This window comes from Punctularia strigosozonata (genome assembly GCF_000264995.1).
Source record: "Punctularia strigosozonata HHB-11173 SS5 unplaced genomic scaffold PUNSTscaffold_9, whole genome shotgun sequence".
NCBI classification, from domain to species: domain Eukaryota; kingdom Fungi; phylum Basidiomycota; class Agaricomycetes; order Corticiales; family Punctulariaceae; genus Punctularia; species Punctularia strigosozonata.
Window position 1 is genome coordinate 842535 of NW_006767441.1, and position 27654 is coordinate 870188.

General features: G+C 54.2%; 12 protein-coding genes and 1 non-coding gene across 13 annotated transcripts; 7 read left to right on the forward strand and 6 right to left on the reverse strand.

The window, feature by feature from the left end:
* Nucleotides 1-8: 8 nt before the first annotated feature.
* On the reverse strand, nucleotides 9-1803 carry PUNSTDRAFT_53600 (uncharacterized protein). The gene is made up of 8 exons (XM_007385456.1): nucleotides 1633-1803; nucleotides 1415-1578; nucleotides 1281-1361; nucleotides 1058-1230; nucleotides 822-998; nucleotides 610-774; nucleotides 342-561; nucleotides 9-285 (listed from the first exon to the last, which is right to left on the reverse strand). The coding sequence occupies exons 1-8, from the start codon at nucleotides 1750-1752 to the stop codon at nucleotides 96-98; spliced, it is 1290 nt and encodes a 429-aa protein (XP_007385518.1). The 5' UTR covers nucleotides 1753-1803; the 3' UTR covers nucleotides 9-95.
* Nucleotides 1804-1913: 110 nt separating this feature from the next.
* PUNSTDRAFT_89393 (18S rRNA biogenesis protein) lies at nucleotides 1914-5031 on the forward strand. Its single transcript, XM_007385457.1, has 10 exons — nucleotides 1914-2058; nucleotides 2122-2193; nucleotides 2244-2419; nucleotides 2466-2662; nucleotides 2717-2842; nucleotides 2899-3144; nucleotides 3197-3942; nucleotides 4004-4165; nucleotides 4222-4699; nucleotides 4751-5031. Exons 1-7 carry the CDS (start codon nucleotides 1923-1925, stop codon nucleotides 3330-3332), a joined length of 1089 nt encoding a protein of 362 aa, XP_007385519.1. The 5' UTR covers nucleotides 1914-1922; the 3' UTR covers nucleotides 3333-3942; nucleotides 4004-4165; nucleotides 4222-4699; nucleotides 4751-5031.
* A 251-nt stretch (nucleotides 5032-5282) lies between these two features.
* Nucleotides 5283-7632, forward strand: PUNSTDRAFT_70815 (nitrogen permease regulator 2; the record flags this gene model as incomplete). The annotated part of the gene is made up of 8 exons (XM_007385458.1): nucleotides 5283-5375; nucleotides 5541-5828; nucleotides 5883-6122; nucleotides 6181-6278; nucleotides 6332-6466; nucleotides 6516-6657; nucleotides 6715-6786; nucleotides 7483-7632. 8 exons carry the CDS (start codon nucleotides 5283-5285, stop codon nucleotides 7630-7632), a joined length of 1218 nt encoding a protein of 405 aa, XP_007385520.1.
* Nucleotides 7633-7801: 169 nt separating this feature from the next.
* PUNSTDRAFT_45689 (UFD1-domain-containing protein) lies at nucleotides 7802-9504 on the reverse strand (the record flags this gene model as incomplete). The annotated part of the gene is made up of 6 exons (XM_007385459.1): nucleotides 7802-8306; nucleotides 8358-8825; nucleotides 8881-9169; nucleotides 9220-9356; nucleotides 9409-9443; nucleotides 9496-9504. The coding sequence occupies 6 exons, from the start codon at nucleotides 9502-9504 to the stop codon at nucleotides 7802-7804; spliced, it is 1443 nt and encodes a 480-aa protein (XP_007385521.1).
* Nucleotides 9505-9653: 149 nt separating this feature from the next.
* On the forward strand, nucleotides 9654-11747 carry PUNSTDRAFT_53603 (T-complex protein 1). Its single transcript, XM_007385460.1, has 9 exons — nucleotides 9654-9725; nucleotides 9775-9820; nucleotides 9880-9932; nucleotides 9987-10076; nucleotides 10128-10379; nucleotides 10430-10687; nucleotides 10745-11220; nucleotides 11275-11509; nucleotides 11561-11747. The coding sequence occupies exons 1-9, from the start codon at nucleotides 9666-9668 to the stop codon at nucleotides 11687-11689; spliced, it is 1599 nt and encodes a 532-aa protein (XP_007385522.1). The 5' UTR covers nucleotides 9654-9665; the 3' UTR covers nucleotides 11690-11747.
* A 100-nt stretch (nucleotides 11748-11847) lies between these two features.
* PUNSTDRAFT_t74 lies at nucleotides 11848-11930 on the reverse strand. Its single transcript has one exon. It is a non-coding gene; the product is annotated as a tRNA-Phe (tRNA).
* A 248-nt stretch (nucleotides 11931-12178) lies between these two features.
* On the reverse strand, nucleotides 12179-14727 carry PUNSTDRAFT_70844 (MFS general substrate transporter; the record flags this gene model as incomplete). The annotated part of the gene is made up of 9 exons (XM_007385461.1): nucleotides 12179-12413; nucleotides 12467-12881; nucleotides 12937-13060; nucleotides 13114-13496; nucleotides 13552-13656; nucleotides 13710-13869; nucleotides 13924-13979; nucleotides 14030-14382; nucleotides 14438-14727. The coding sequence occupies 9 exons, from the start codon at nucleotides 14725-14727 to the stop codon at nucleotides 12179-12181; spliced, it is 2121 nt and encodes a 706-aa protein (XP_007385523.1).
* Nucleotides 14728-15009: 282 nt separating this feature from the next.
* On the forward strand, nucleotides 15010-15634 carry PUNSTDRAFT_114705 (glia maturation factor beta; the record flags this gene model as incomplete). Its single annotated transcript, XM_007385462.1, has 4 exons — nucleotides 15010-15012; nucleotides 15097-15265; nucleotides 15333-15496; nucleotides 15551-15634. The coding sequence occupies 4 exons, from the start codon at nucleotides 15010-15012 to the stop codon at nucleotides 15632-15634; spliced, it is 420 nt and encodes a 139-aa protein (XP_007385524.1).
* Nucleotides 15635-16023: 389 nt separating this feature from the next.
* PUNSTDRAFT_114706 (skeletal muscle/kidney enriched inositol 5-phosphatase) lies at nucleotides 16024-17643 on the reverse strand (the record flags this gene model as incomplete). The annotated part of the gene is made up of 7 exons (XM_007385463.1): nucleotides 16024-16284; nucleotides 16344-16476; nucleotides 16535-16574; nucleotides 16627-16988; nucleotides 17039-17318; nucleotides 17371-17478; nucleotides 17541-17643. The coding sequence occupies 7 exons, from the start codon at nucleotides 17641-17643 to the stop codon at nucleotides 16024-16026; spliced, it is 1287 nt and encodes a 428-aa protein (XP_007385525.1).
* Nucleotides 17644-18659: 1016 nt separating this feature from the next.
* DyP4 (Dyp-type peroxidase) lies at nucleotides 18660-20442 on the forward strand (the record flags this gene model as incomplete). Its single annotated transcript, XM_007385464.1, has 7 exons — nucleotides 18660-18742; nucleotides 18798-19032; nucleotides 19089-19194; nucleotides 19221-19380; nucleotides 19431-19642; nucleotides 19695-19969; nucleotides 20029-20442. The coding sequence occupies 7 exons, from the start codon at nucleotides 18660-18662 to the stop codon at nucleotides 20440-20442; spliced, it is 1485 nt and encodes a 494-aa protein (XP_007385526.1).
* Nucleotides 20443-20547: 105 nt separating this feature from the next.
* PUNSTDRAFT_89402 (mitochondrial 50S ribosomal protein L3) lies at nucleotides 20548-21771 on the reverse strand (the record flags this gene model as incomplete). Its single annotated transcript, XM_007385465.1, has 4 exons — nucleotides 20548-21076; nucleotides 21128-21188; nucleotides 21242-21443; nucleotides 21508-21771. The coding sequence occupies 4 exons, from the start codon at nucleotides 21766-21768 to the stop codon at nucleotides 20614-20616; spliced, it is 987 nt and encodes a 328-aa protein (XP_007385527.1). The 3' UTR covers nucleotides 20548-20613.
* A 264-nt stretch (nucleotides 21772-22035) lies between these two features.
* PUNSTDRAFT_144758 (uncharacterized protein) lies at nucleotides 22036-25138 on the forward strand (the record flags this gene model as incomplete). The annotated part of the gene is made up of 6 exons (XM_007385466.1): nucleotides 22036-22093; nucleotides 22142-22248; nucleotides 22302-22509; nucleotides 23477-23878; nucleotides 23934-24051; nucleotides 24109-25138. 6 exons carry the CDS (start codon nucleotides 22036-22038, stop codon nucleotides 25136-25138), a joined length of 1923 nt encoding a protein of 640 aa, XP_007385528.1.
* Nucleotides 25139-25483: 345 nt separating this feature from the next.
* On the forward strand, nucleotides 25484-27398 carry PUNSTDRAFT_53606 (mitochondrial carrier). Its single transcript, XM_007385467.1, has 12 exons — nucleotides 25484-25604; nucleotides 25656-25705; nucleotides 25760-25821; nucleotides 25878-26019; nucleotides 26076-26173; nucleotides 26225-26273; nucleotides 26329-26345; nucleotides 26410-26551; nucleotides 26605-26777; nucleotides 26832-26848; nucleotides 26907-26989; nucleotides 27038-27398. Exons 1-12 carry the CDS (start codon nucleotides 25591-25593, stop codon nucleotides 27220-27222), a joined length of 1032 nt encoding a protein of 343 aa, XP_007385529.1. The 5' UTR covers nucleotides 25484-25590; the 3' UTR covers nucleotides 27223-27398.
* Nucleotides 27399-27654: the final 256 nt, after the last annotated feature.

The following is a 27654-nucleotide window of genomic DNA, read 5'->3' on the forward strand; positions in this document are numbered from 1 at the left end:
AATGGGCAGCAGAGGACGACAGCAGTGGCTGGTATATTACATATTGTTATATGGACTCCCTGATATCTATAAGTATCTATAAGCTACCCCGTAAGTCACGAGTAGTTGATGTGCAATGATAGGCTGAACGGCAAGGTAGTCGCGGTTACGGTCACCTCGCCTCCGTCGGGGACCAACTCGGACACCTTCTTCTCAAGGTTTGGCCTGGTAGCTTCCTCAAGCTGTGGAGGGGCCTGGAAATAGATTTGTTTGGTGGGCGTCGAAAGCGAGGGTTTCTTGATTTGACTGTTAATTTGGTGAGCAAAGGGTGGGTAGGTAGCCGCCAAACATGTAACACGCACATATCCTGTTTCTCTACGAGCATTTCGATGAGGCGGTCCACGGTCCATTCGCGACTGATGGTGATGTCGACAGATTCACCGCCACATACAGGACATTCATCACGCTTCTCGTGCACAAAGGTATACGAATAAACACCCTCTGTCCCAATCAACATGAAATAATTGTTGAGGTAGGCCGCGGAGCTCGTCGCGATCTTGAACGCTTCGTTACAGCAGGCGGCTAACGAAACGTGAGCTTCCATGTCATGAAAGTTGCCAGTCAGCGTACCTGCAATGATCGCATTCGTAGAAGCGATCGCAGGGATAATGTTCTTCACCACACCTTGAGTCAGTGACCATGTCACCCCTTCGATGTTGAACTCCTTCGCCCTAGCCGACGCGACTTTGTATAGCCAGCCAATGTGATCAGGATCATCCGTATCCATCTTCTTATCTAACCATCGGTCAGAGGATGATAAGCTGTAATAAACTAGACCTTACCTCCGTGCACCCGCGGCCACTCCAATACCGACGCCCATTCAATACAGTGTTCTGGTAACCTGGGCGTGTTCGCAATGGTGCATATCGGGAATGCAGTCGGCTTGTTGAGCATATCGAGCGAGCATTCGTAGCAAGATGTAACCGTTGGCAAGATCACACGAGCTTGACCCTTGAATCCTGGTCATCCATTGAAATCAATGCCTCATCGATATCACGCAGCAATTTAATGAGGATACCTTCGGTGCCACCGTCTATGAGCGGTTTCAGACTTTCCGGATTCTCCGGATCTACGAGGTTGACTAGAGTAGCATTGATCCATCGACGCGCCTCCACAGAATCAAGACCGCAGATGACGAGATTAAACTGCATGTAATAATCGTCGTCCTTATCCTGGATCTTGCCGAAGTAACTGACAATAGGTTCATAACCGGAGATTTGGCATAGTAAGAGCAGACTTACGGTGTGACCTTCACTCCAGGTACGCGGTTCATGATATACTCTGCAGCAACTATCGCCTTGGGCTTCCCGACATCCTTTTGCCTGCGAATATGACATGAGTCACTGGACAAGACACAATGGGTTATTGATTCCACCTGAAAAGAAACTGCCTGTTCAGGTTGCTGATGTCGATAGTGTCCATGTCTATTACATGGATGTCCTTGAAGCCAGACAATGCCAAGTTGGCCAGGATCTCGCACCCCAGACCACCGGCGCCGATGACGAGTATCTTGCACTTGTTACGCAGAAACTCTTTCACCTGTGCATCTCAGATGTCAGAAGAGCGCTACGACCATAATCGCAATATACCAACGCCGTCGCCCGCCATGAACTCGGGATCAGTCCTCGGACCGGGCTTGTCAAGGATCTGGTCGACATGGTAGTAGCGATCTTGCCAGTCGCTAGTGCTCGCAGTGCCGTTGACTTCAGTCATTGTCAACGTTCAGTGGTTGCCACCAGATGCTCGTTGAGCCTGCGGTGATCAGGCGTAAGCAGACAACGAGACGCCCGAACGCGACGCGTCGGCAACATGCACGTAATCTGGGCGCCTAATCTCTTCTTGAAACTTTCCCCGACCAGAGCTTCGTCCTCAGCAATCGTACAATGGCCCATACTCCGAATTTGCGACATTTCAGCGGACACGAGTACCTGAGACAACGACTTGTTTTGTCTATTCTGAGCGGGAAGCCCGTGAAGATTGACAAAATACGCCCGGACGATAAGGACCCAGGTCTCAGGGGTGAGCATGTTTCTTCAGTTTGCCGTCGTCCGTAAACCAACCCGGGAACTATACTTGAGGTAGATTACGAAGTCAGTCTATTACGCCTGCTCGAGAAGGTCACCAATGGAACTGTAATTGAAATCTCCTTGACGGGTGAGCTAGACTTCTCCTTCTCAAAGACCCCCTGCCCATGCGAATCTCAGGCACCGCTATCCTCGTCAAGCCAGGGATCATAGCCGGAGGTACTGCTGTTCACGACTGTCCCTTGTCACGATCAGTCGGCTATTTCTTGGAGCCTATGGTCATGATAGCACCTTTCGCAAAAAAGCCGCTGCAGCTCACGCTCCGGGGAATCACTACGGACGACAAGGACCTCTCTGTGGGTAGCCGCATCCAATACTTCAATCAGGCTGACACTGGCAAAGGTCGATCTCATACGGACGGTAACCCTACCTCATTTGCAACCATTCGGCATCTCCGAAGGATTGGAGTTGCGGATCAAGAAGCGAGGGGCCCCTCCACTAGGCGGAGGAGAAGTACAATTCTTGTGTCCCATCGTTAAGCAGGTCAAGACACTCAATTTTGTGGACCCCGGACGGATCAAGAGAATACGAGGGATTGCGTAAGTGCACGCTTCGGTTCGCGTGTCTTGTCGGTGTTGAAATCAGCACGCCAGGCATGCCGTCCGTGTCTCCCCACAGTTCTCAAACCGAATGATCGATGCTTGTCGGTCGGTTCTCAACCGGTACATACCGGACATATATCTCTATTCCGATGTGTACAAGGGCGAGGAAAGCGGCAAGTGAGTCTGAAACGCCGACACCAGCGCTATATCCTTTCATACTGACCCGGTGCAAGGTCACCGGGATATGCTCTTAGTCTCCTTGCAGAATCAACAACAGGCGCAATTCACTGCTCCGAAGCTGTGTCCAAACCCGGCGCAGCGCCTGAGGACGTGGCACTCATCGCTTCTCGTGCTCTGCTTGAGGAGATCCGACGGGGTAGCTGCGTCGACCGCCAACACCAAAGCTTTGCTCTATTGTTCATGGCGCTTGGCAGCGAAGACGTCGGCCGGTGTTGCATGACCGAGCCAACGGAGCGAACGTGAGCGGTGGCTTGTCGCAAATAAGATGGCACTATCTCATAACTTGCTCAGTATACAGTTCATGCGCGACTTGAAGGAGTTCTTCGGAACGATATTCAAGATTGTCCCGTCCGAGGAGGGTTCAGACCAGCTCCGATACTCTTGCGTGGGATGTGGATATATCAATGCCAACCGAACATTAGCGTAGTCCGTCGACACCATCGCGTTACCTCGAGTCGCACGGCATGGAAGCGAGCCATGGAGAAAGCCCCAGCCTTGGACGGTGGACATGAACGACATGAACGAGCCGTTGCTGTTCGCGATATTCATTGTTGCCCAGGCAGGACCAACATATTGTCCTATCGTTGCCGGAGTCGCCAAAGGCGGATTATTAGGCACAGACTGCCACTCTCTGCAACTTTGCACTTCTTTCTCGTCCCCGTTTGAAGTGCAGCGTCGGAGTTTCGTAGCGTAAAATGTCGCGCCGAGTAGATATGCGTCCCATCTCAACGTGGAGGCGTTTGCACAAAACATCAGTCCTTTCGTGCCGTTCTTCGTCGCCGCTTCACCCGCTCAGCCAGGCTGGGTGCAGCGTCGTCAGCCGACCCCAACGCTACGACTTCGGTTTTTTCATGCTTGACCGAATTGTCGATGGTAGGGACCGGCAGCGCATCATTTTGCCCCGGTTTCCTCTTGCGCTTGTTCGCTGACACAGGGCTCATCGGAGCCAGCTCAGTCGGCGTCTCCCTTGTCGGCGTTGAGGTTGGGGTTGGCAGCCCATAGGTGGAGAACGCCTTGAGATCTGACGTGAACAGCACCTGATGTTTGGTTAACACAGAACGCACTAAGGACATTGTCTACAGAGCATGACAGACGTACCGAATGCGCCCATCCGGCATAATCTCCCCATGTTGCCGCCAGTTTCGTGTTCACCTCGTCGTACAGTTTCGACGTCATGCTGGTCTTGGTTTTCGATCCACCAAGACCATAGTGCTTGATCGCAATTTGATGGACGTGTGTGTCCACAGGGATACATTCCCTCTGCCATATCCAGTAAGTGAGCCTGCTTCCCCGGGCACGCGTCACGTCGTCAATACCTTGTCCAAGCTCATGAGCAACACGCAGTCTGCCACTTTACGGCCGACACCGACGAATCTGAGCAGCTCCTCCCGAGCCTCTGCCGTGGGCATGTGTCGGAGTGTGGCGAGCCATGCCTCTGCGGGCTCAACTCCTGCGTTAAAGCTCGAACTCAAGGATACCGGATGTGCCTCGGTTAGCATCTGTGCGGTGCGCTGGATGAACTCCGCACGATACCCGAATCCGAGTTGACGCAGGGTTGCAGAAACGGAGGGAGAGGCGAGAACGGATGGTGAGGGGAAAGGATGGAAGACTTCGAGCTCTTTTGACGGTTCCGAACGGCTCTGATCGCTTTCGGGGTCTGGTGAAGGAGGTGCCCATGAGGATAGGGGCTGTGACGGAGGGGGAAGGGATAGCAAAGCAGGTGAATAGTGTCTGCACATCGACTTCACCATTCCAGTGATGCGTGAGATATGATTGTTCGACGAACAGATAAAGCTATGCGGACGATGAGCAGAAGGCGACGAGAAGCTTTCAATTGCAACTCACGAGACTAGGTTCTCCCAAGGATCCTGTCGCAACATGCGTATGCCAGAGAATCGTGTCTGGATCATCTTAAACACCGGGTCGCGCTCAGCCCACTCTTCGTACAACATTTCCAGGTCGACGTGGAGCTGGAAATAATCTCTGACCCAGGCCAACGTCGTCGCATTCCTTTCCTCATGCTCCATAGGGCTGTTGGCCGGTTGAGGGAAGTGCGCACAATAGTACAGTGTTTTAGGTGTCTGACGGAGACAGACCACACGGTCTCGCAAGCATAGACGGTATTCGTGGGTTGGTTCCGAGGAGAGTTCTTGAGGACCGGGGTGAGGAAGAAGAGGGTAGACCGACCAGCGAAAGGATTGGCCACATTTGAGGACGGCAGCTAAGGAAAGCTGTGCGATCGGTAGCGGCAGGGCAAGAAAACCTGCAGGTACAACGGCAGCCATGGCGAACTGGAGCAAGACGGGCGACGCGATGAGAAGAGGAAATGAAACGCGTCGGTGGCTACGCGAAGCACGGAGTTCATGCTTTGCCCACCATGAGCCCCGACGGCGACTCGTTTCTGCCTCGCATCCAATCTGTCTTTTACGCCGTATTTGATGTTCGCCAGGGGCCCAAGGTCGTGTACCAGGTTCCCGAGGGACTCATAGCAACCTCAAACCCGACAGACACCCCGCCACCCTCCGCAAACAACTCGTTTTCTCCGCCTCCTCTGCCTACTTCTGAAGAGTCGAGTTCACGGGCGTCCAGCTCTTCGCAGCTTCCACAGCTTTCAGGTGGCCGAACTCCCAGTCAGCTCGGGGTCTCACCCCTTAAGCGATCCACCTCCACTTCCGCGACTCGCATGCTCTTCAACTTCGACGACATCAAAAAATATGTGATCCCTCCCAGCCCTTTGTGCGGACGTTTGGTGATATGCACCACAAGGAGGCATAAGATAATCGGTTTTCCAGTTGAACTCAAAGGGAGCTATGCCAGGAATTACTTCCGATATAATCTATGCTTTGTATTCGATCGCACAGCGGACTTGAGCTGCTATGAACCTATCGTTCGCAAGGTCTCTCGCGTGCTAACTTCGTGCGAGGTCCGTATTCCATCGATATCAGTATGTGATCACCATTGACCGTAAGTCGATCAGGAAGAATCGGCATTCCTCTCAAGTTCACCGGAGTCAATATACGGTCTCCTTGAACAACTATATGAAGACTTAAACTCGTACTCGGAGACATCCATACCCATCGACCAGTTCAACTCGATTGAATTGAAGATATTCCCATTTTACCCCAATCCGCCGACGGTCAGGGACTGGGCCGTTCCTATAGCCCTGATTGACCTTAGGAAACGACAGCAACCGAACTGGGATCTTACCGTTGTCAAAGTTGGTAAGCTTGACAAATTGGATGCTGCCATATTTTGACTCCATATACACTACATAGGTATGCCAGTACATCGATGGTGTCAACCACGTAAAGCGCATCGCAGACCTAGCGGATTGTGACTTGGATTTAGCACGTCAGGCTATATCGCACCTCCTGTGAGTGAATGCTCGTTTCAAATAGCTTCCGCAAGCCGACAGAGCAATCACAGCTACTATCAGGTGGTCATGATGATAGACGTATTCCAGTATTCGAACATGTACACCCTACGAAAGAGTGTGCAATGGCTCGCCGACGAAGCACACGTCCACAATGAATGTGGTCCATACGTTACAAAGCCAGGCAGGTCGCAACTTGTCTACCGCGCCGCATCCGTTGATACTGGTGATAGGCAGGGAAGTTCCTGACTGGCCGAAACTCCTCCGTTTATACTCACGCCTCAAACCTGGTAAGACCGTCGCAGAATGGATGCAAGAGCAAGACATCCAATCTCTCGGTATTGATGTGCGGCGGTTCACGAGCTTCGGTGTGATCAAGGTAAGCCTTACACTTACATACCCGTCGCGGCCCTCGTTCACGTTCAACGTGACCCAGGGCTTCCTGCATCGAGTGCACCGTTGGCCGATCCTGCTTGCTGCCCTACCCCGACCTCCCAACTCCCGGCAGGTGTCGTCTTCCTCCATCGGTCGTGCCCGAGGAAAATCATCCCTGCCAACATCCCCTATTACACCTACGCCTCCAACCGAATGGTCCTCAATACCTATGTCTCCCGACCTTCCCACCGCACCCACTCCGCCGAGCCCGATAACCGGCACTCGCGGAAGAACCAAAGCTGCCGCATCCGCTTCCGTCAGCGTCATCAATGCCGTAGACATCAGCGCGATGCTGAACGAGAGCATGCCCGCACTCACCCGTATACGCGCTCAGGATCCTAACGTACCTGAGCGAAAGTCTAGTGCAGCGGAGCAGTCGCTTGAACAGCTCCATAGACGGGCGCAGCTACCCCAAGGGCAAGGCATAACAACAGCATCGAATAGCCGCAACTCGTCCCCGCAGATCCTTACCGCTGCGCCGAAGGGTTTCGCAAGGCTCAGTGATTTGCGAAGCCCTGAAATAGCCAAGGGCTCTCGCAGGTCCCACCTCAAGGCCGACCCTACGAGCATGGCGATGAGGCCGTCGCGCACGGCACCCGTTTCTGCGCCCGACAGGCTGCGCATCGGTGACCCCTTGGCACCTTTCTCCAAACACCACGATACCCCCAGGAGACGTCCGAGGCTTACACAATCGCCATCAGCTCCGATGGTCCAAACGATAGCTGTATTGGACGGAGATGCCTCGGATGATCTGCCGTATCCGAAGGAGCTGCTGCCTCTACTGGACGGCGAACACCACACGGATGAGTTGTGTGTTAAATTTGAAATTGGATGGCCCAAACTGGAGCAATGGCTGGTGAGCGCGGGTCAGGGTAAAGGGGACGGTGACTTCGGAAGGGTCTTCATCATCTACCGATAAGTTGCGCTTTACCGGAGAACCGCGACTCGGCACTCCACGAAATATCCGGACGGAGGCCGCAGATCCAGCCGAGATGCAGCTGAAGGGAACAGAAACGTAGTACAGTATTTATTATACATACAGTGAAAAGAACGTCGTCAACGTCGTCGGTGCAGCATGCATGCATACTCTAGTCACTGTCCACGATAATCACATCCTCATCATCGTCCACCCCGAAATCCGGGGATGGACTTCGTGCGACGCGAGCTTGCTGTCGCCGAGGTATCTGAGGTACGCTGGCACCGCCCGCCCCATACGTCGGCTTCGCCCCCAGTCGTTGCCCGGATCCCCACTCCTTCTGAGGTTGCGCTTCTGCGTCCGTCTCAGTCTCCTTCTCCTTTCCCTTTCCCTTCGCACTCGTTGTTTGACCAGGGCCAGCGGGTCCTCGGCTGGAAAGGGTATTTCCGCCGCCACTGAAGGTCACAGACTGTCGCTCATGGTTAGGCTTTCGCACTCGTGCATTCAAGGAACGATGAATGATGTGGCATACCCCAGACGGTTCTTCATTTTTCTTCTCCGGCGGAACGTACGGGATTATCTTGAAGCCAAAGAAGAGCTTTCCGAATGGCAAATTCAGTGGAGCAGGCACGCGCTCGCCAGACTCCACTGTGTTATTTGACACAATGCGATGTTTGCTAGATGTTTGTTAGCTTCCGTGGTAAGACAACACGATCACATCAACATACTCTGTTCGAATGATCTTGCTGTCAACCGGTGCTTCTTCTATCTTCCTATGGCTGACACCCTTGCCCTTCGTCTTACGACCGGACAATGTTTCGCCACGTCCTTTGAAGCTTTCCCATTCGTCCCCACCTTTGCTCACAACTACCTTGCCTTTCTCGCCAGTGGTGGCAGCGAAAGCTCCGGATAGGCTGGAGCCCGGTCTTGACGAACCGGGTGTGTTTGTAGTTGATTCAAGGTCGATCTTCAGCTTGGACGCCATCGTACTTGGCGGTGGCGGCTTCGGCCGCTCCGGTTCTACATATCCCACGGGCGCGGCAAAATCTACTTCAAGGTCGACGTCCAGCACGGATATGCCCTCGCCTCCTGGCTGAGCCTCCATCACAAGCATGCCGAAGACGATAGAGTTATAGACGATCTCGATGACGTCGCCTTGAGTTAGTGCGGAGAAATTTCGAAGGGCAACTTCGAGGCTGTTTCATACGGACATCAGCACAGTCGAGGAGCACAAGGCCTTATTACACTGACGTTGCTTTAGGATCGGAAACCTCGAGGAAATGGACTTGCTGAGGCTGGAATTTGACGAACTTGCCCTTAGGCAATTCGACACCGGTGATGCGGATAGGATCTCCCTCGTTTAACCGCAGGGTCTTCATCATCCAGTAAGGCAAATGAACGCAGCCTTCCTGCGCGATAAACTCGAGTACGCCAGCATGAGTGGATGCCGCAGGATTAGCAGGATTGCGAAGTTTGAACATCCACGGAGATTCAAGATCAAGCGATGTAAGGTTGGCAAGAGCAGAGGGCGGCATGATGACTACATGAGGGTTAGACTGCACGGTAGCATCTGCAGCGCCTGAGACGCACTCTTCCCGCCATAACTAAGGTTGTCCCGTTGCTTTCCCGGGAGCATCGCAACACTATACGCCTTGAAGTAGTCATCGTAGGCTCGAGGGTTGATGCGCCTTCCAGGAACGCCACCAGGGAAACCAGCGCCAAAGCCCCTGGCAAGTTGATCAGTAACGACCCTGCGTTCGATTCGCTACAGCGACATACTGTGCTAATTGAGCGAAGAGGCCGCCTCCTCCGAACTAGCAGAATGCAAGATCAGCTTATGCAGCCTATTTGTCGGTAGAAACGCACTGGATCCATGGTTTTTCACGAGTGTACGGACAAGACACGCTAACGCAGAACGCGCAAGCCATGATTCATAGCCAGGGCACCTGCTGCAAGATCAATGGTGCACGTGCGTCTCATCTGCCTTGACTCTCCACCGCGAATTCGCCTAAGGCAGTCGCGCACATCGTACAACTATGGCCTCTGCTGCCTCCAGATCTGCGATCACGCCCAGCAATGCGACCTTCAATGATAAGGTGCGCCTGAATGGTCTTTGTGTCTTGTTCACACGCTGACGCGTACTAGGGCAAGCCGATGGAGGTACGGCTGTCGAATTTGGTCGCAGCAAAGGGCAAGTCAACGCGTTTCCTTCGGCCCGCATATGTTCTGAAATTCGCACTCAATTCTCAGCGATCAGCGATGCTGTCAGGACATCACTGGGTCCTCGAGGGATGGACAAGATGGTACGAGAGCAGACGCGGATCTTCGGCCTAGAAGCTGAACGGTCACTTCCGCAGATCCAAACGGCCAAAGGCGAGGTGGTCATCACCAACGATGGTGCCACCATCCTGCGCAGTATACAAGCTTTACACCCTGCCGCAAAGATGGTGAGTTACTTTGTGGCTCGGTCAATCAGTGATTTTGACGCCGGGTCCTAGCTAGTCGATCTTTCTGCAGCACAAGATGTGGAGGCAGGAGACGGAACTACCTCTGTTGTTGTTCTTGCCGGAAGTCTTCTCGGTGCCGCAGAAAAGATGCTACAAAAGGGATTGCACCCGACGATCATTGCGGAATCCTTCCTCAAGGCTTCTGCGAAGGCGGTTGAGTTTCTGACGGAAATCTCGACACCGGTCGATCTCAGCGATAAGGCGAGCTTGTTGCGCGCAGCCACGACATCTTTGAACTCCAAAGTAAGCTTGGAGCCCGTCAGAACTGTGACGTTTTTAATACCTGATGTTAGATCGTCTCTCAATACTCCTCCACTCTCGCTCCCATTGCTGTTGAAGCAGTTACGAGACTCGTGACTCCTACATCCTCCAACGTTGATCTTCGCGACATCCGCATAGTGAAAAAAGTTGGTGGCACGATTGAAGACACCGAGCTTGTGGAGGGCGTTGTCCTGAATCAGAACGTCGTCACCGCCGCGGGCGGTCCCGTGCGCATGGAGAAGGCAAAGATCGGCATCATTCAGTTCCAGCTCTCCGCGCCGAAACCAGACGTATGGACCATTGTCCGATTCAGCTGACAACTCGCTCTAATGATGTGCTTGGGTCAGATGGACAACACGGTGGTCATCAATGACTACCGACAAATGGACAAGGTTATCAAGGAAGGTCGTCAATACCTCCTTAACATTTGCAAAAAGATCAAGAAGGCCAACTGCAACGTCCTCCTGATCCAAAAGTCCATTCTCCGTGATGCCGTCGACGATACTTCGCTCAACTTCCTCAAACGGCTGAACATTCTTTGCGTCAAGGAGGTGGAGCGCGACGAGATCGAGTTTCTATCCAAGTCTCTTGGATGCAAGCCTGTTGCGGACGTGGAGGCCTTCACAGAGGACAAGCTCGGCTATGCGGATCTCGTAGAGGAGACCAGCGAGAATGGTGTGAAGGTTGTGCGCATAACCGGCGTCAAGAACAAGGGCAGGACGGTCAGCATCCTTGCCATGGGCAGCAACTCTCTCGTTCTTGAGGAGTGCGAACGTAGCTTGCACGACGCGCTCTGCGTTGTCCGCTGCTTAGTAAAGAAGCGGTGAGTAGGCTGCGTCGATGTTTCATCCGCCTGCACTCATAGTCACTTCTCCAGGGCGCTCATCGGCGGAGGTGGGGCACCCGAGATCCACGTCTCGCGCCTGCTGTCACAGTACGCGAATTCGCTGAAGGGGATGGAATCATACTGCTTTCAAGCATATGCGGATGCTTTGGAGGTCATTCCCACTACTTTAGCCGAGAATGCTGGCCTCAACCCTATCGCGATCGTCACCGAGCTCCGCAACCGGCATGCACTCGGCGAGCGCAATGCGGGTATCAACGTCCGGAAGGCAAGTTCGCTAGCCTTCGTTTATCGATCTACCTAACCATCTTTCCCGCAGGGGCTGATCTCTAATATCCTCGAAGAGGACGTCGTGCAACCGTTACTGGTGTCAACGAGCGCGGTGGAACTGGCCACTGAGACGGTGTGCTTGCTGCTCAAGATAGATGACTACGTACAAACGCGGTAGACCCTGTAACGTACTACACGTGGGGGATAAGTTTGTCGACAAGCTTCGGGTTAAAGCACTTCATCGTATTCCTTCAGTGTGTTCGCAGTCGCTCTTCGCCCACGTCGAACCAGCCGGTCCACTGTGGAGTTGAAAAATTCCACGCGATGGGAAAAAAATGCCAGGACCGTGGATTGAACACGGGACCTCCAGAAAGCAGGATTTCTTCAGTCTGTTGCTCTCCCAGCTGAGCTATCCCGGCAGCTGAAAGAAGCCGCATAGAAGCATCCATGATAGTACATACTAAGCATAATCCTGTGATTGGAAGCGGGTACAAGCCAAGCAGTCAAATTGATACAGAACAGTAGGAGGAGATAGTGGAAGTAAATAAGTTCTGTACGATACTAATGTGTCAAAAGATCCTCTCCGCGTAGCTTCTATCGGGAATAATGGGTAATGTGTGAATGGGGAGGAGTTCGTATTTGGGCCTGACGTCCATGGGAAGCTCACTTACTTCCGACCTCCATCCGAAGCCGAGGTGTCAACCAACGTGTCCTCTTGAGCCGGGTGAGCGAGCGGCTGCTCTTCAGCGTCAACAGGCGAAGGCGCAGGGACGCGAACGAAACACAGCAACAAGAATGCGGAGCCCACGGCGCCAGTGGATATGAAGAAGATAGCGCCGGGGAAAGTCGCAACTGTCTTCATGTAGAGCACACCAAACGTCGCTGGCCCGATAATGTGCGAGCTGGCGGCCGATGGTCAGCCACAGCATCTTTGGGTCGAAGAAGGATGACTAACCAGATGGCCTGGATGAGTGCCATTGCACCGAACAGTTTACCAATTTCTACGCCTCCCCTGGCATTGAATAATTCCACCGCGACGCTCTGGATGGCAGGGCCAAAACCGGCACCTAGACTGCCAGCCATGCCAGCAAGAGTGAAGACCGTTCCGTTGCTCGCGAGGCCCATCACGGTATATGCTACGACCTCGATCAACATCGAGACCCTGGCAATCCAAAGGTCGAATGTTAAGGAGTGGGTATGCCTATGGGCACCCAGCTGGTGGTGGTGATCCCTTGATCCCGGAGGGCCACCACTGGTAGAACTGGACCCGTAAGACGCCTCTTCACCCATAGAACGAGGTTGCAACGGTTCGGAAGGCTCGATCGGGAGCTCGATTGGTTGGGCCTTGGGTTTGAATAGTTTGATGATCACTTAACGTAGACCTCAGTACTCTCGCTCACGCTGGGACAGAGGTGAAGCACTAACGAGGTAGGATGACGCAGAGATGAACCGCCCTCGAGGCGCCAACTAGGCTCATCCAGTAACCGACATTCTCAGAGTTCCAGTTGAATTTAGATTGAGCATATTGGAACTTGTACGTGTAGGATCCCTGCGGAGCACGATGTCAATATCTGATTGAGTGGTGATGTCTCGAGAACGTACAATAATCAGAATGACGCAGCCGTGAGCGGCAACGACGAGCGTGAGGTTCCAGTCGCGCTTCTTGCCCTTCAGAGGGTTACCGCTGGACTTCGTTATCGGCAAAAAGATCGCGAGCGGCGTGAAAAACATCAGGACGCGCTTGACATGGAAAGCTGCCGCTGCCAATGCACTCATGGACGATGTCTCTTCCTTCCTAGCGGCGATCATCGCCCGGTACTTTCTGCGAGCCGCAGCCATCTGGGCGCGCGTCAGAGACTCAGGGAGGATAACCCAGTTGACGAAGCAGTACAGCGCGTGCACACACGCAGCGAGATAGAAGACGGAGAGAATGTTGCCAGTAACTCGTATGATGATACCACCCAGAGTGGGCCCGAGCGCCATGCCTGCGCAAAAGTTTGGTTATAGTAAGGTACCAAACCGCGAATGTAGAAACCATACCGATGAACAGCAGGCCCATGTTCAACGAGAATATGCGAGCTCGCTGCGCCGGCTCTGTACAGTCAGACACATATGCGTGCACAGCAGCCTGAGCTGACGATAACCCTGAAGAATTGTGTATCAGTAATCGTGCTAGATTGTCACATTGTTGAACCTACCGCCAAGGCACCCTTCTATCAACGGGCCAACGAGTAGGAACCAGTAGCCACCAGGAAGCCGCTTCGCGAACAGGGTCACGAAGATGAAGTTAAAGTCCATCAACAGCACGCCGATAATGGTTGCGCCTATGACACGAGTTCGTCCGAGCCTGTCAGAGAGCTAAGACCGCGATTGATATCAGACGAAGAAACACTGGACAACAACATTACGCACTGAGCCCCACCACGCCGTGGTAAGAATTGCGAGAATGCCTTGGCCAGTGGTCAACGCTGACGAAAACGTGAGTTAAATGCGCTTTTCGACTCTGTGTGATCCTTACTAGCAGTGAGCCTAGCGACCGCTGCTTGGACCTCGGGATCTGAGCGACAGAGCTTGGGGTTCGGCAATACAGTGCCATTGTTCGATCCGTTCTCGAATGCTGTCGCGAAGTTGATTGCTGGTGGATCTATGGGGGATATGGGGGAAAGGTCAGCAGGCTCGGAAGAACCTGCGATCGCAATTTCGCCGGAGGATCGACTGCTGAACGGTAGATGGATTCCAAGATCCTCCAAGCCATGTCCCGCAGTGTACTCCGGCTTGTGGGCGTCGCACGCGAGCATAGTATAGATCTCGATCCGAGGCGCAATCGTCGTGCTCATTGCGATCGACGATAACGGCATGAGCCAGAGGAACCTGCGAAGTCGTCAATATCTGTCCCGCGATAGCACCCTGAGACAACATTGCTCACCAGTACCCGCTCGGCCTCTTCCACCACGGGAGCGTCTTGTGATATTCCTTTGCTTGAGCGAGCAATTCGGCGTCCTCTTCCGGGGCGTCGTCCTCCTCTTCGATGAGCGTATCCTCCGAGTGGTGATGCGGGCGCACAAACTCCTGAAGCAGCTCTGCCGCCTCCTCACCAACGGTCCCCTCCGGCAGGATCAGGTCCTGCGGTCCTCCGGGCAAGTAAGGAATTGAGGACCGCGACGTGCCCCTGTGCGAGAGGTGCGGCCTCGAGCGCGAGCGCGATTGCGACGGCATCCTCGACGGCGGGAGAGACTGGGACATGGCTGCTGGCTGGATTTAAGCGGCAGCTCAGACGATGTACTCCGCAGCGTATGCGCAGTGCTTTGATCAAGGGTTTGGCAGAATTTCGGCAGGATAGCGTCGGCCAGGGGGTATCACTGCGGGAGGCACATATGGTGGTCCGCCCTGGGCTCAGGTGCGCATATATGTACAGAGGCGTCACGACCGCATGCGGCTCTCACCTAAGATAAGCCTGGGGGCTTGCCGCGAGCAGCCGCTTCAGTTCCGTCCCTCTCCATGGTCAGCTAGCCCATCGTTCGATCATGTCCAATCTCTCGTGCTCACTGTTGCCGACGCGCCGCTCGTCGCCTTTCGCACATACAGTCGCACACCGTCGATATCCCCCAGGAGCTCAAGGATGCCCTGCGCAAGTTCCGCTTCGCACGCCGCAACGCGGGGAGCGCGGCCATGATCGTGCGCGTCAACAAGCAGAAGCTCATCCTCGAAGAGGTCGAGCAGTATGACAGCATTTCCATTGAGGATCTAGCCGAAGGTGCTGTCGTCGATGCATTGCTCCGATCTTGGGCACAAAATGAATACGATCCTTGGCGTGCCCACAGAGCTGCCGGAGAACAACCCGCGCTACGTCGTCTTGTCATATGAACTGCACCACTCTGACGGTCGCAAGTCCTTCCCGCTCGTGCTGCTCAACTGGGTTCCACCAACGGCCGAGATCAGTCTGACGACGCTTCACGCCTCGGCGTTCATCGACTTCCAGAACACCGTGAGTCCTTCACTCGTTCAGTTTCTATGATCGGGCCTCATCTGGCATTTCCAGGCCGATGTCAGCAAGGTCATTGACGTGCGAGACGGTGCGGATGGATTGACGAAGGAGATCATCGACTCCAAGCTGCTGGCCTAAACTGCCATCGACTCAGGATGAATGTACGATAGCCAAGGGATGGACATGTGCAACAGTCGTGCTGAGGGGTAACTCCTGGGTGTTGCTTGGGGATTGGGAAGAAACTGATCATGGCCTCTCGTGGTGAATGATGGATATGCACATTATGGGATTGCGATTGCGGGCGATGGCATTCGCAACAACAGTAATAAAACGTTAGGCATAATCAGTGTGTACATAGTAGTTGCCGAACAAATGCGAGAACGGTATGACCACCATCCAAATATTAGATGTGCGGGGTATGCAGGTCCTACAACAAGCGAATGAATGAGAGAAGTCAAACAACACAAGGAACGTGAAGGGTGATGATAGTCTGTCGGATACACGCAACGATGCGCCGTATGCCGCGTTTACCGCGACATCCACCAGGACCAGACGCTCAGTCCGAGCACGCAATTACCCAGCCCTAGGTATGGCGAACCCAAACCGACGATGGTGAGGATGTACAGCACCAAACCGGCCAGGCGATCGAGGACGCGGCCGGTATAACGCTTCAGGTTGGCGTGCGGGTCAGGCATCGATGTCGCGCCTGCAGGCAGCTGGAGTGTGGGTATGCCCGCCGGAGGAGAAGCAGGGGGAGAGGGAAGCATGAGGAGAGCAACGATCGGTTTCTGTCGACAGGATAGAACGGGTTAGTGCAGTCACAACACGGAATACGTTGAACACTCACGTGATCGGAGGACGTATAGGAAGGGATTGTGGTATACAGTAGATTCGTTATGTTCGATTCTTCCGGTTTATCCGGGGAATCGGTGTAGGTGGTATACAGGATGCGGTCCGTCCAGGAGGGTAGACGCTTCGCACTGAAGTAAGAATATGAGTAACCGAGCAACAGTGACACCGGTCACCCATCTTACTGACCTGTACTTGTCTACTTCTCCGTGGTGATACTTGTAGCTACCTGGCTCAGCGGGTTAGAAGCGTGAACTGGAAGGGGGACACCAGCAACTCACACTTGAACTGCCAGAATTCGCCCTCACGCAGGCCAACGAAGGCCGAGCCGCGTTTTCGCGCTTGGAGAAGTTGGTCGAATTCCGTGAGTCGCTCCCGTTCGCCGTGGTCGTCCAACACGTGTGCGAACTCCCCCTTTTGATGCGCGACACGGTGCGGATGCGACTTCGGTAATTCGAGGCGGAAATTCAGGTCTCCGAGAAAGAAGAGGTGCGAGGTCTCGAATATCGTGGACGCTGTCTTGGTGGGGGAAGAAGGGGAATTGGGGAGGGGTCGAAATAATAGGGAGCTCGATATGTAATGATAATCGTCGAGACGTCGAGCGTTCTTGTTTTCCTGTGCGGTCAAGTGTGCACATACAAAACTAGGGGTGTCTATCAGCACCTGTAGGATTAGAAGGGAATGTTCGCGTACGTGTAGATTTCGTCAGGACCTTCTTCGGCCTGAACTCTGAAACGAACACCGACGGCGCCTTTATTGCCCATGTACAGTGGCCCGCATCCAGTCCAGGACGTCTCCACGTCCGTTACTTTACGACCGACCGTGTCGTCGCGAGCGTACACAAGGAGCGCTACGCCGACGTTTACCACCTTGGCGACGAGGACGTATCGCTCCTTGTTCGGGGCATGCTTCTCGATCTGGGAGAGGATGAGATCGTCCCTGTGCTCGATCACGGATTTGGACAAGCCAAGCACTGTGATAGGGTTCAGACTAGCACCGAGCTTGGGTGTGGAGTGTGCGCTTACGGCCGAGGTGTAAAGGCAATAGTTCCTGGAAGCCGACCGCGATGATGTCGGGCGCGCGAGGGTTGGACGCGAGAAAGGTCGACACTTGCAGGGTCGGGGAGAGCCAATCTGCGAACAAGCAGTAAAGGCCGGATTAGACAAGCAGTATGGAGGTCATATCCGTGGCTTACCGACCAGGTCTTGGGGTACGCCTTCCTGCCCTTGCAAATTGGTGTTGTACGACGCAATCTGGACTAGCAGCCGGTCCTTAGTGTTGTTGGGGTCCAGCGGCATGGTCGTGGGTACGCAACCTCAGGCCGAGGCGTTTCTGGCCAGCTTCGCGTCCTTCAGGATAATAGCAGAGGATATCCTGCTTGCACCACTGTATTGATCTCGTATGACGTCAGCTGCATGGGTCACTCGTGCGTCTTTGATTTCGTCTCCACACCAAATGAGGCTCTCACCGCCACCGCTGGACCACGACATTGCAAGTCTCTCGGCAAACTAACCGGGTCAATGCACGAGTGAAATCGTCGCTCGAGCTCATGATCGCGCCTCGGACGACGTTGTGCTAGGGATATGCTCCTTCGAAGTTCATTGCGACTACGTCGGGCGATGGCTGGCTATAGCATGTGCCTGCGGGTCATCCAGGCATTGCCATGGAGCTACTGTCAACCGCCGCATCCGAGGGTTCGCCTTCTTGGCGCACCAAACACGGAATATGATCCCGCCACTGCCTCGAAACTCAGTGACCGATGGAGAGACTTCGATTGCGAATTCCGGGACTCGCTTTGAAGAGCGCGTATCTTCCGACTACGTGGATATCGGATCTAGTGGAACAACGCTGCAAGGTTCGCAATTGGACGCAATCACGTTATGTTCAAGACGCTCGATATCGCCGAAGCAGCCTTAGACTGTCGCCTGTAACGCAGATATAGAGCTTGATTTTCTCAAAGGTTAGGATGTGCCCAAACGATGAACATCAACACTGCGGTACTACGGCTCTTGCCATGCTCGTGATTGCATTCAGCCGTTGATATGGAGAGGCACGGACCACCGCCGTCTGCGCTACCATTTCACTCTTTGTGAGATGTTTCCGATGGCGCAGGACCTGTCAAACTCTCGCGGCCGGCTCGGTTGGATGAACGGATAATAATCTGCGCTTTGAACGGGAGCGACTTTGCGAGTCAGAAGTGGTGATGCTGCGAGCTGCAAGGTGGTCTGTGCCATGGGCTTGAAGCAGACCCAGGTATAAGTAGGTCGACATCTGCAAGTTACTGCCCAATTTAGCACACGATCTCACTCTGACAATGTCCCAAGTATCTTTCCAATCGCAGCAAACCGCGCCGGTATCATCCGGTCTTGACCTGAACAATATCCAGGGCGATGTCATGTACGTCTATCTGACCGGCTTTCGTCTCAAACCATTCAAAGGAACGGCGATACAGAATTGGCCTGCCCAAGAAAGTTGAGGAATGCATCTTCCTTGACATCACAGATGTCGATTGTTTCCGGAAATGCTTGAAGCAGATCGCGCCTCTGATCACCAGCACGAGTCAAGTCCAAGCCGACCTTGCGAGTATCGCAGCCAGCAAGAAGAAGGCAGCCGCTGAAGGACATCCGCCTCCTCTGCTACCCATCGTCGGCACCAACATCTCCTTCTCCCACTGGGGCCTTCAGAAGGTACGCAATCCCCGATATTTCTAGCTGATGTGGTCATTCATTTGAGCTGTGACCAGCTCGGTGCCAATGACGACTTCCATGATACCGCATTCACGAACGGCCAGTTCAAGGACGCCAAGGATAATTGGGCGACCCGACGGACGCCCAGGGTAATCCTGATTGGTTCGCGGTGTTCAAGCAGAAAATAGACGCCCTGATTCTGATCACTGGCGAGCGTTGGTCTACCGTCGACCATCGTCGTGCGGAAATCTTCGATATATTCAAGATCGGCCATGGACACGCATGCGCTAAAGTTGTATTCACCGACAAGTGTCAGGTTCGTCCTGGTGCAGAGAAGGGCCATGAGCAGTAAGAGCCCGACGTCGCTTGCCGGAGTAACACGCTGACAATGCACATAGCTTCGGTTTCCAGGATGGTATCAGCCAGGTAAACAGCTGGATTTCCAAGTCGTACGACTTGTTTCTTACTAGTACAATAGCCTGCCATCGACGGCGTCGAAAAACCGTCCCCGGCGGCAACCTCATCGCCCCGGGAAATGTTCTGTTTGGCGAGCCCGTTGGTCAAACCTCCAAGCCCCAGAACGCGGGCCTGACGCCGGACTGGGCTAAGGGTGCGTAAAGACCAGTAAAACAGCATTTTTCCATCTCTCATCTTCCCTGCAGACGGCTCGTTCCTCGTCTTCCGCCACTTCCAGCAGCTCGTGCCGGAATTCAACCAATTCCTCAATGTCCACGCGATCAACGACCCCGGTCTCACGCAGGAGCAGGGCGCGGAGCTCCTCGGTGCTCGCTTCTTCGGCAGGTGGAAGGACGGCACGCCGACCGACCTTTCTCCCACCCACCCAGACCCTGCGTTAGCGAAGGACCCGCAGAGGAACAACAACTTCGATTTCTCTGATGTCAAGGACCAGAGCAAGTGCCCTTTCGCAGCGCACGTCGTACGTCGTATTTGTCAAATCGGTCACCAGTCTGCGCTGACTGTAACGTCACTAAACAGCGCAAGACCAACCCTCGCAGCGACCTGCCTCCCAACTCATTCGACAACAGACGCATCATCCGCCAAAGCATCACCTTCGGGCCGGAGCTCACCCCCGAGGAGATCAGAGACTCGAAGACGCACCACAAGCGCGGCCTTGCCTTCGTCTGCTACCAGGCGAGCATCGTCGACGCTTTCCAGTTCTTGCAGCAGTCCTGGGCGGGCAACCCCAACTTCCCGCCGGGGAAGAACGTGAGCATCGGCCTCGATCCCATCATTGGTCAGAATGGGAACAACAGCCGGAATATGTTCGGCTCGGACCCTCTCAATCCGGGTACGGACCTTACGCTTCCCTTCGATTTTGTAGTCCCGAAGGGAGGCGAGTATTTCTTCGCGCCGAGCATCAGTGCTCTCAAGGAAACCCTAGCGCTCTAACGTCTTGCGAGTGCGAGGAGAGATACGAATGGACGTGACAAATTCCCGTTGATACCTAGTTTAACTGCTGCCTTACGCTCCGTCATTAATGGTTTCAATTTGAAGAATCGAGAATGGCACGTCGCTCCATTATGTGCAGAGCCTATACGATAGACGACAATGCAAGTCAAATCACTCCTGCGGGGTGAAAGGGCTCTTTATCCTAGGTGATGTAGCCTCAATAACCGGCGGTAATGCCTTCGCCATCTCCGCCGTCCCTGCCGGGAAGGGCAGGTCAACCACGCCCTTCGGCAAAATTCGGTCCAACCTCCCTCGAGCCTGCGCCGCCTGTGCGATGTTGTGCATAATCTTCTTCGAGTCCTTAATCATGACGTGCGCGTCGTCAACACCCGGGACGCAGCCCTTGAGGAAAATGAGGTTCAGCGCCGTATCGACGCGTATGACGCGGAGGTTCTGCGTCGTGACGCGCTCGTTGCCGAGGTGGCCCGCCATCTTCTTGCCCGGCCAGACGCGGCCGGGGTCTTGGTGAGCACCAGTAGAACCTGCCGAACGATGGGAGACGGAAACGCCGTGACTGGCGCGGAGACCCTTGAAGTTCCAGCGCTTCATGGTACCCGCGAAACCCTTTCCAATGCTGCGAAAGTAAATGAGCTATATGCGTTATCCCTCACACGCGAACGCTTACGATTTCGCCACGACGTCGACATATTGCCCTGGTACGAAGTGTATCGCGGACAACGTGGTGCCTATGGGTGGCCAGGTTGGAAACCAGTGTTATGGACGACACGGAAACACGTACCAACGGGGACATGAGCGTCGGGTGTAACAGGGAACTCCCGTACAATAGCCTTGTTCGGTACGCCAGCTTTCCGGAAGTGCCCCCTCATCTGATGCGTCGTGTTCTTCGGGGACTTGTCCGACGCCGCTACCTGCACCGCGTGGTATTCCGTGTCATCCTTGCGTTTGGTCACGATATTCGCGGTGACTTGGCAGTTTTCTATCTGCGAGGAAAAGCGTTCAGTTCGCTACGCGTCTGAGACATTTGTTTTGCACCCTCAGACGAACCTGAAGCACGGTGACAGGAACACGCGCCCCTAAGTCGTCCCACATGGCGGTCATGAACCTCTTGCGCGCTATAAGGCCAGTACGGAGGGACTGCGGCGTCCATTTGGCGGGGGCTGCAGACTCCGCGGTAGCCGACGTGGTGGCTACGGGTATCGCGTTCGCTGCAGAGGTTGAGTGTAAAGACCTAGCAAGGACCACGAAACATCGTTGCCCAGTCCATAGCCGACGGATGGCGCGCTCAGGCAGCTGAGCAGACAGCATCGGAGGACTGAGAGAGGAGGGAGTGGCTGTGTCCCGTCATGGTCCCAGACTCCCATTTGACGCGGCGACGAGTCGCGAAGCGCGTTTGCAGTCGTTCGCTGACTTCGACCAACTCATCGTACGCCGTCAAATGGCATGGATAACTGGCCCGCGTATTCCACCGGAGGCAATCTACCTCTGAAGCCGAAAGATCGCAGAAATAGAGCCCAAGTCAAGGAGACCCCATGGAGTTATCCTATCCTTGAACCTGGCTTGCTGCACGCAGCTATGTTGCGGCTGTCCGAAGGCGCTCCGTCCTGGAGTCTCGCCGCTAATGACAATGACGGTACGAAAGCGCAGATGCTATATATTCTTTGTTCTGACCGTGGCGTAGGTTCCAGGCTGAGGGCTTTCACTGACCCGACTTTGGTCTTCCCCACAACTCGGCATGCCCCTCTTACGCGGCCGATCGCGACCGTGGATCAGAGCACGGACTCTGGAGTATGTTGATCTCGACGCAAATATGTATATGGATCACTGAATCCGAATAATAGGCTCATTACATCAGGACTTATCATCCTGATGTCGATATACCGGCAGAAATCATTCGGGACGAGGTGGCAAACGACTACAAGATCGCCCAAAGCGTTCACAAATTCGATCCTTACGATGGTCAACTCCTGGATGTCGCAGTTCGGCGGTCGGGAACACGTACAAGAGCATATGTCGTCTTTCCTATGGGCGATTCAGGCAAAGAACTCAGTGAGTCGGTCTTTCGTCAAGGTGTATCTCGACCCGCGGTAACCATCATTATATAGACATCTCTCCGTTACGATACACACAAAGAACCGGGAGTGTGTTCAAACCGACAGCACACCCTGTCTGTAAGTTTGAGACGCCTATTCGGCAAGTCGTAGCATCACCCATGGCACCGAATCAGACAAGCGGTGCGTTGTTCGAAACACCATTTTGGATGAGGGCGACTCTTAACGTCAAGTAGACCCTCTTATCGCTGTGCGTACGTATGGCTCTTTGATGATCCATCGAGCCAACGCCGTATATACTGGCGAGAGGATGGACATTAGTGAAATCGCTCGTTTGCGGCGTTCAGATCTCGACGAGCGACATCCTGTTGATGTAGCCCTGGTTTCCTCGCTATCTGGCTCCCTGGTCGTCAATGACCGTGGCATGGTCTATCGACTTCCTCTGCATGGCCCAGGAGGCCCCCCTGTTTTGTGAGACCTCACCACCCTTGGATCAGAAGATGGACATTGAACAGGGTATAGGGTGCCAACGAGCTCAGAGCTTGGTGCTGAAGATACTTTCTGGAGGCTTGCTGCAGGGCAGAATGATCGCGACTACTTTCTCGCTTCGAGTCATCACCTTCGTAAGCTGGATCTTCGAGTAAGTAGGAAAGTCGATTGGGTAGTCAGAGTCTCATTTCCCCTCCAGTCGTCCGATGCACTGGACATCTATAGCACACCAGGCCAAGAAGCCTGCGTAACCTCTTTCACAGTTCCATCCGATGCTTCTGATGGACTGCTTAACGTTGTTACTACCAGCGAGGTATTATGGCTTGATGAACGAAAACCCGGGACCCCGTTGTTGGCATATAAACACAGGCGAAGCTTCGACCGGACTTTGCGATGCACAAGCATCCAAGTATCAGGAAGTAGGAGCGAGTGCTTGCACCTTCATATGATGTCGTTGACAAACGTCTCCTTCCCAGAACCTCTGACTATCCTGACGTCTCGTCGCAACGGCCTCATTACCGTATACGATGTATCCCGCGGCGACGGTGGTCTCGTTCAATCTCACTCGTGGCCGTACGCTCTACCGCCTGTCGTCCCGACAGGAACGAACCTGGGGCACCTCGTCTTCCGACACCCTTTAGATAGTAACGAAACTCCAGTCGCCTTGTACGGCATGGATTCCCGAGGGGGTGTCCACGGTATGGAACTGGGTTTCGCAGCAGAAGATGACATAGGCAGCCTCCCTCCCTCCCGATACGATTTCGAATGGACAGACGACGTACGGTTGCTTGATGATGAGTCAATGAGGATGAAACCCGATTACGGGCCCATGGCGGCTCGAGCGGAGGAGGTCGTCGATTTTGAACTGGCGTATAGAGGTAAAACACCTATGTGGGAATCGTCATTGGCCGCGACGGCTGAGCACGTTTGTAGCATTGCTCGATATGCCTGAGGCGGAATCCGGGGTTGCAGATACTGTTTACGACATGCTAGACAGAATGCCCTCCTTCTGGCAGGAGTCTGATATCCCCGTCGAGCAGGCGGTAACAACGTGAGTGAAGACCACCCGCGCCGCTGGTTTTCATCTGTTTGACAGTTTGGCATACAGCTATGATGTTGCATTCCGTTCCGGAGAGGACCCTTCACAAGCCGGTCGCGCGGACTTTCTTTCGGGTAGTGCCCTCAATTCCGTGCGTGGTTATCGTGCGTTGACACAGGGGAGGATACCTATCGAGGACGTTGCCAAGAATGCTGGTTGGCACTTCTCCGCTACCAGGTTCCTCCAGCAGTTCGTCGAGGATATGGATGACGATCCACTCCAAATGGCACAGAACCTATCTCGGTACGACCTGGAGCGCAGTGAATATAGGCCAGGGGCTTCTATCCGGAGGGAAATGGAAGCGCGCGAGCAGCTTGCTCTCGACCTGGCACTCGCATCCAGCGTCTTCACTGCAGCTCCGATCAGTCGACATACTCTGCGGTCGAGAACGAGCGTCGAAGACCTGGAATCGATGTCACGGGCGACGGAAGCTATGACACTTAGTGCGGATGCCCCTCCGGTCCAGTTCTCCTTCTTGCGGCCTATAGAGAAGAAAGTGGAAAATCCAGAGGTTCCTTCAAGCGATGACCACACCCACACGTCTAAGGGTGTATGCCCCGCAGGCGTTCGCCTTCTGTTGCGGGAGTGGGAACCCACGAGTTCGACGGCGAAGTATTCGTATCAGGATCCGTACGGTACTCTGGACCAACCCGCGCCTTTGCAACAATCACGCCCGGCTGCTCAACCCGTTAAGGCCGCCGCGCAGTCCCAGCCCACCCGCGGCAAAGCTTCGCAACCCAAGCAACCGCCGACCATCGTCCCCGCCGCCGCGAGAACGGGCCAGCAACCTGCCGCATCCGTACCCACGCCGATCGCCCCACCTCTCGTAGTCCCTTCCAAACACGAACCACAACGTGCGCCGAGGCGGCAAGCGGGAACGGGACCGCCCCCGGCTTTTGGCACTCAGGTTCAGTCGTCTCAACCGAGTCTGAGCTCGCAGCCGGGCATGGTCGCGACGCAGGTGTTGCCTGGTCCCTTCGGTGGCCGAGTACCCGTAGCGAAGAAGAAACCTGCTAAGAAAAGGATGGGCGGGTTCTGACAGGCCGTCTACGGTATCTTCGTCGTTCGAGTATGTGTGGGGTGCAAGTTGCGGCGCTATGCACGCAAGCGGCTGAGAAAGGACGCAGCATCGATTGGGGCACTCGGATGCTTGCATTTCACGCAGGGTGGGGAAATGATGGGAACATGTCAATTATTAGTGTATTGCGCAGTTGCTCCCACCGAGTAGATCGTGAAATGGGATAGAGTTCGGGTAGCGCGTCTTATGACGCGCTTCGATCTTCCGACGCGACCTTCCGCTCCTCGCTGCAAGAGCCTGCAGATCCGGGTTCACAGCGCTCGCTCTTCCCTTTCTACTGCCCACATTCAACCACCACACGCGCGAGCCAGGCTTCGGTGCAGAGCGTTGCACAAGAGCCGCTACACTCCCCTCAGGCTGAAGCCACCACATGCGTCGTAGTGGCCGCTTGAAAGCCTAAACCTGCATTCCATATGGATGGGGAGAGGTTCGGGTTATTTTATCGGTTTTCCAGCTCGTTCGCCTGACCATGAAGCAGACGCATGACATTCCAGCCTCAGTCCGGTACCGTCAATGAGTTCCTCCGTAGTATGCTTCACGCATTCGCTCGCCCAAATCTGTAGCTCAATCGTCTGCCCGTAGGTCACAAGGCGGTGGTCTGCTCCCTTACGGCTTCATACATATCAACGTTTGTGGGGTACCCGGTGCGTTTTTTTTAGAGCTAGATGCTCCACACTTGAACCTGAGATGTCAGCGTTAGCTCGACTCCGTCAAGTCACGACTGCAAACGATCAAAACTCCCATATCCATACCCGGCGTCTTTTCCTTAGTGTACCGCGAAGAGGGGTGGAGGGGGTTTTACCGCGGGATATGGATACCTTTATCGACGATATCCTTCGTCCGTCCGTAGCCGTGCTTTCCCCGATACATTCCAAGCCTGATCCCCCTCTCTACCAAGGCGCTGCTTCCTTCACGATATATTCCGGAACAAAGGAGTACATGCGGAATCACCAAATCCTGACTCAAAATAACATAGTCGATGTTGCTGCCATGGGGGTGTGTCTTGCCGTTGCTATGCGTCATTGCCGAGTTCACCAAGGAATACAGGGTATCAGCGGTGCTACCTCTGGGTCCCTTCTAACAGTTGGGACGGTCCGTACGTTCTGTGCCTCCTCCCAAGTGCCTTCATGTCCCTTATGCTTCTCCGACAGCATTTGAACTTGTCAAAGTGAATCCAATTTGCATCCGGAGATGCATATATGAATTGCGGCTGAACGAACAACTAAACATAGATCCGACGGCAACTTGAATACAGCATCGCGGCCGCGAAGGGTCAACACCTGGAGCGTGCACCCACTACTATAGAAGCCATCCGGGATATAGTGCGTATCAATGGCCCAATGGGTCTGTGGACAGGATTCCGGCTGCACTTTTGTACGACTTCCTCCATTCTTCGCCCTTCCTGCTCCCTGATAATAAATTCGTAGTACGCGACACTTCCGGGACGGCGCTATATTTCATGGAGTACGACGCGATGCGGTATCTTCTGGGTCGCTTGCCGTCAGGCGAGCAAGGTCCGACTCCAGCGTGGCTACCTGTTCACGCATCCCTCGTTCCCTTTTTGTGCGGTTCATTATCTGGGGTGTCTTCTTGGGCGCTGGTGAGTGTATTCCGTGCATCTCTTTTTCCTGCGTGCTGACCTACGCGAACCAAGATCTATCCTCTGGATGTGTAAGTTCGCCATGCAAACGTCTAACATCTGGTCTCCATGACTCACGATCCTCCCCAGCGTCAAGACTAAAATGCAGCAGAGAGCACTGGCAGGAGATCAGTATAGGGGAGCGTTGGAGACCCTTCAACGGTTGATAAGAGGTATGTTCCTCCGTCCTCCTTGCTACCTGAGCTCATAGGTGTATTGAGGTCCCGATCCGCATAACCCCAAGCCTCTATTGGCAGGGCTGACGCGCATATACCGAGGCCTCGGTATCAGCGCACTGCGTAGCATTACCACCCACGGCCTGCTCTGGACGTTCTTCGACATGACCTCTACTTATATTGACTCACTTCCGGGCAAACCCTCGACATCAGACGAGGGAGAGGACTGACATGGGCAGCATATGATGGGTGACGGGAACCCCCCGACGATCCCGACAGCATACGAAGCGCTGTTTCCGACTCACAACCAGCATCGCATATCCGCAACCAAGCAACTATTTAGAGACGCAAACATAACACATTGCCTAGTTATATCATATGCTCTGCTGTACGCGGCAACATCTCCGAACACAGAACGCACCTAATGCGCGTCACAGAAAATCCGGACGTCGACAAATCCCTGCCTGTCGAATGCAGACTTCTGGCATTGCCCCCGGACTTTTCGTCGAGTACATTGTAATCCTGGCACGCGGTAAGGTGCAGAGTGATTTATACGGCGTACGCAGCCATGAGTCTCGTCAACACCCAGCAATTGCCGATTACATATATCAGCCCTCTGACCCACAGCCCGAGGAAGACGTTCTCGCCGAGGAATTCGAGCG

Coding starts and splice junctions, on each gene's coding strand:
- PUNSTDRAFT_53600 (XM_007385456.1), bottom strand. CDS start 1,752: ATGACTGAAGTCAACGGCACTGCGAGCACTAGCGACTGGCAAGATCGC. Junction 999..1,057: donor CATAGACGGTGGCACCGAAG/GTATCCTCATTA, acceptor ATGGATGACCAG/GATTCAAGGGTCAAGCTCGT. Junction 286..341: donor CTCGTAGAGAAACAGGATAT/GTGCGTGTTACA, acceptor CCAAATTAACAG/TCAAATCAAGAAACCCTCGC.
- PUNSTDRAFT_89393 (XM_007385457.1), top strand. CDS start 1,923: ATGGCCCATACTCCGAATTTGCGACATTTCAGCGGACACGAGTACCTG. Junction 2,420..2,465: donor CGGACGACAAGGACCTCTCT/GTGGGTAGCCGC, acceptor ACACTGGCAAAG/GTCGATCTCATACGGACGGT. Junction 3,145..3,196: donor ACCGAGCCAACGGAGCGAAC/GTGAGCGGTGGC, acceptor TAACTTGCTCAG/TATACAGTTCATGCGCGACT.
- PUNSTDRAFT_53603 (XM_007385460.1), top strand. CDS start 9,666: ATGGCCTCTGCTGCCTCCAGATCTGCGATCACGCCCAGCAATGCGACC. Junction 9,726..9,774: donor ATGCGACCTTCAATGATAAG/GTGCGCCTGAAT, acceptor GACGCGTACTAG/GGCAAGCCGATGGAGGTACG. Junction 10,077..10,127: donor TACACCCTGCCGCAAAGATG/GTGAGTTACTTT, acceptor GCCGGGTCCTAG/CTAGTCGATCTTTCTGCAGC.
- PUNSTDRAFT_53606 (XM_007385467.1), top strand. Junction 26,174..26,224: donor TCGATGTTGCTGCCATGGGG/GTGTGTCTTGCC, acceptor CAAGGAATACAG/GGTATCAGCGGTGCTACCTC. Junction 26,990..27,037: donor CCTTCAACGGTTGATAAGAG/GTATGTTCCTCC, acceptor AGGTGTATTGAG/GTCCCGATCCGCATAACCCC.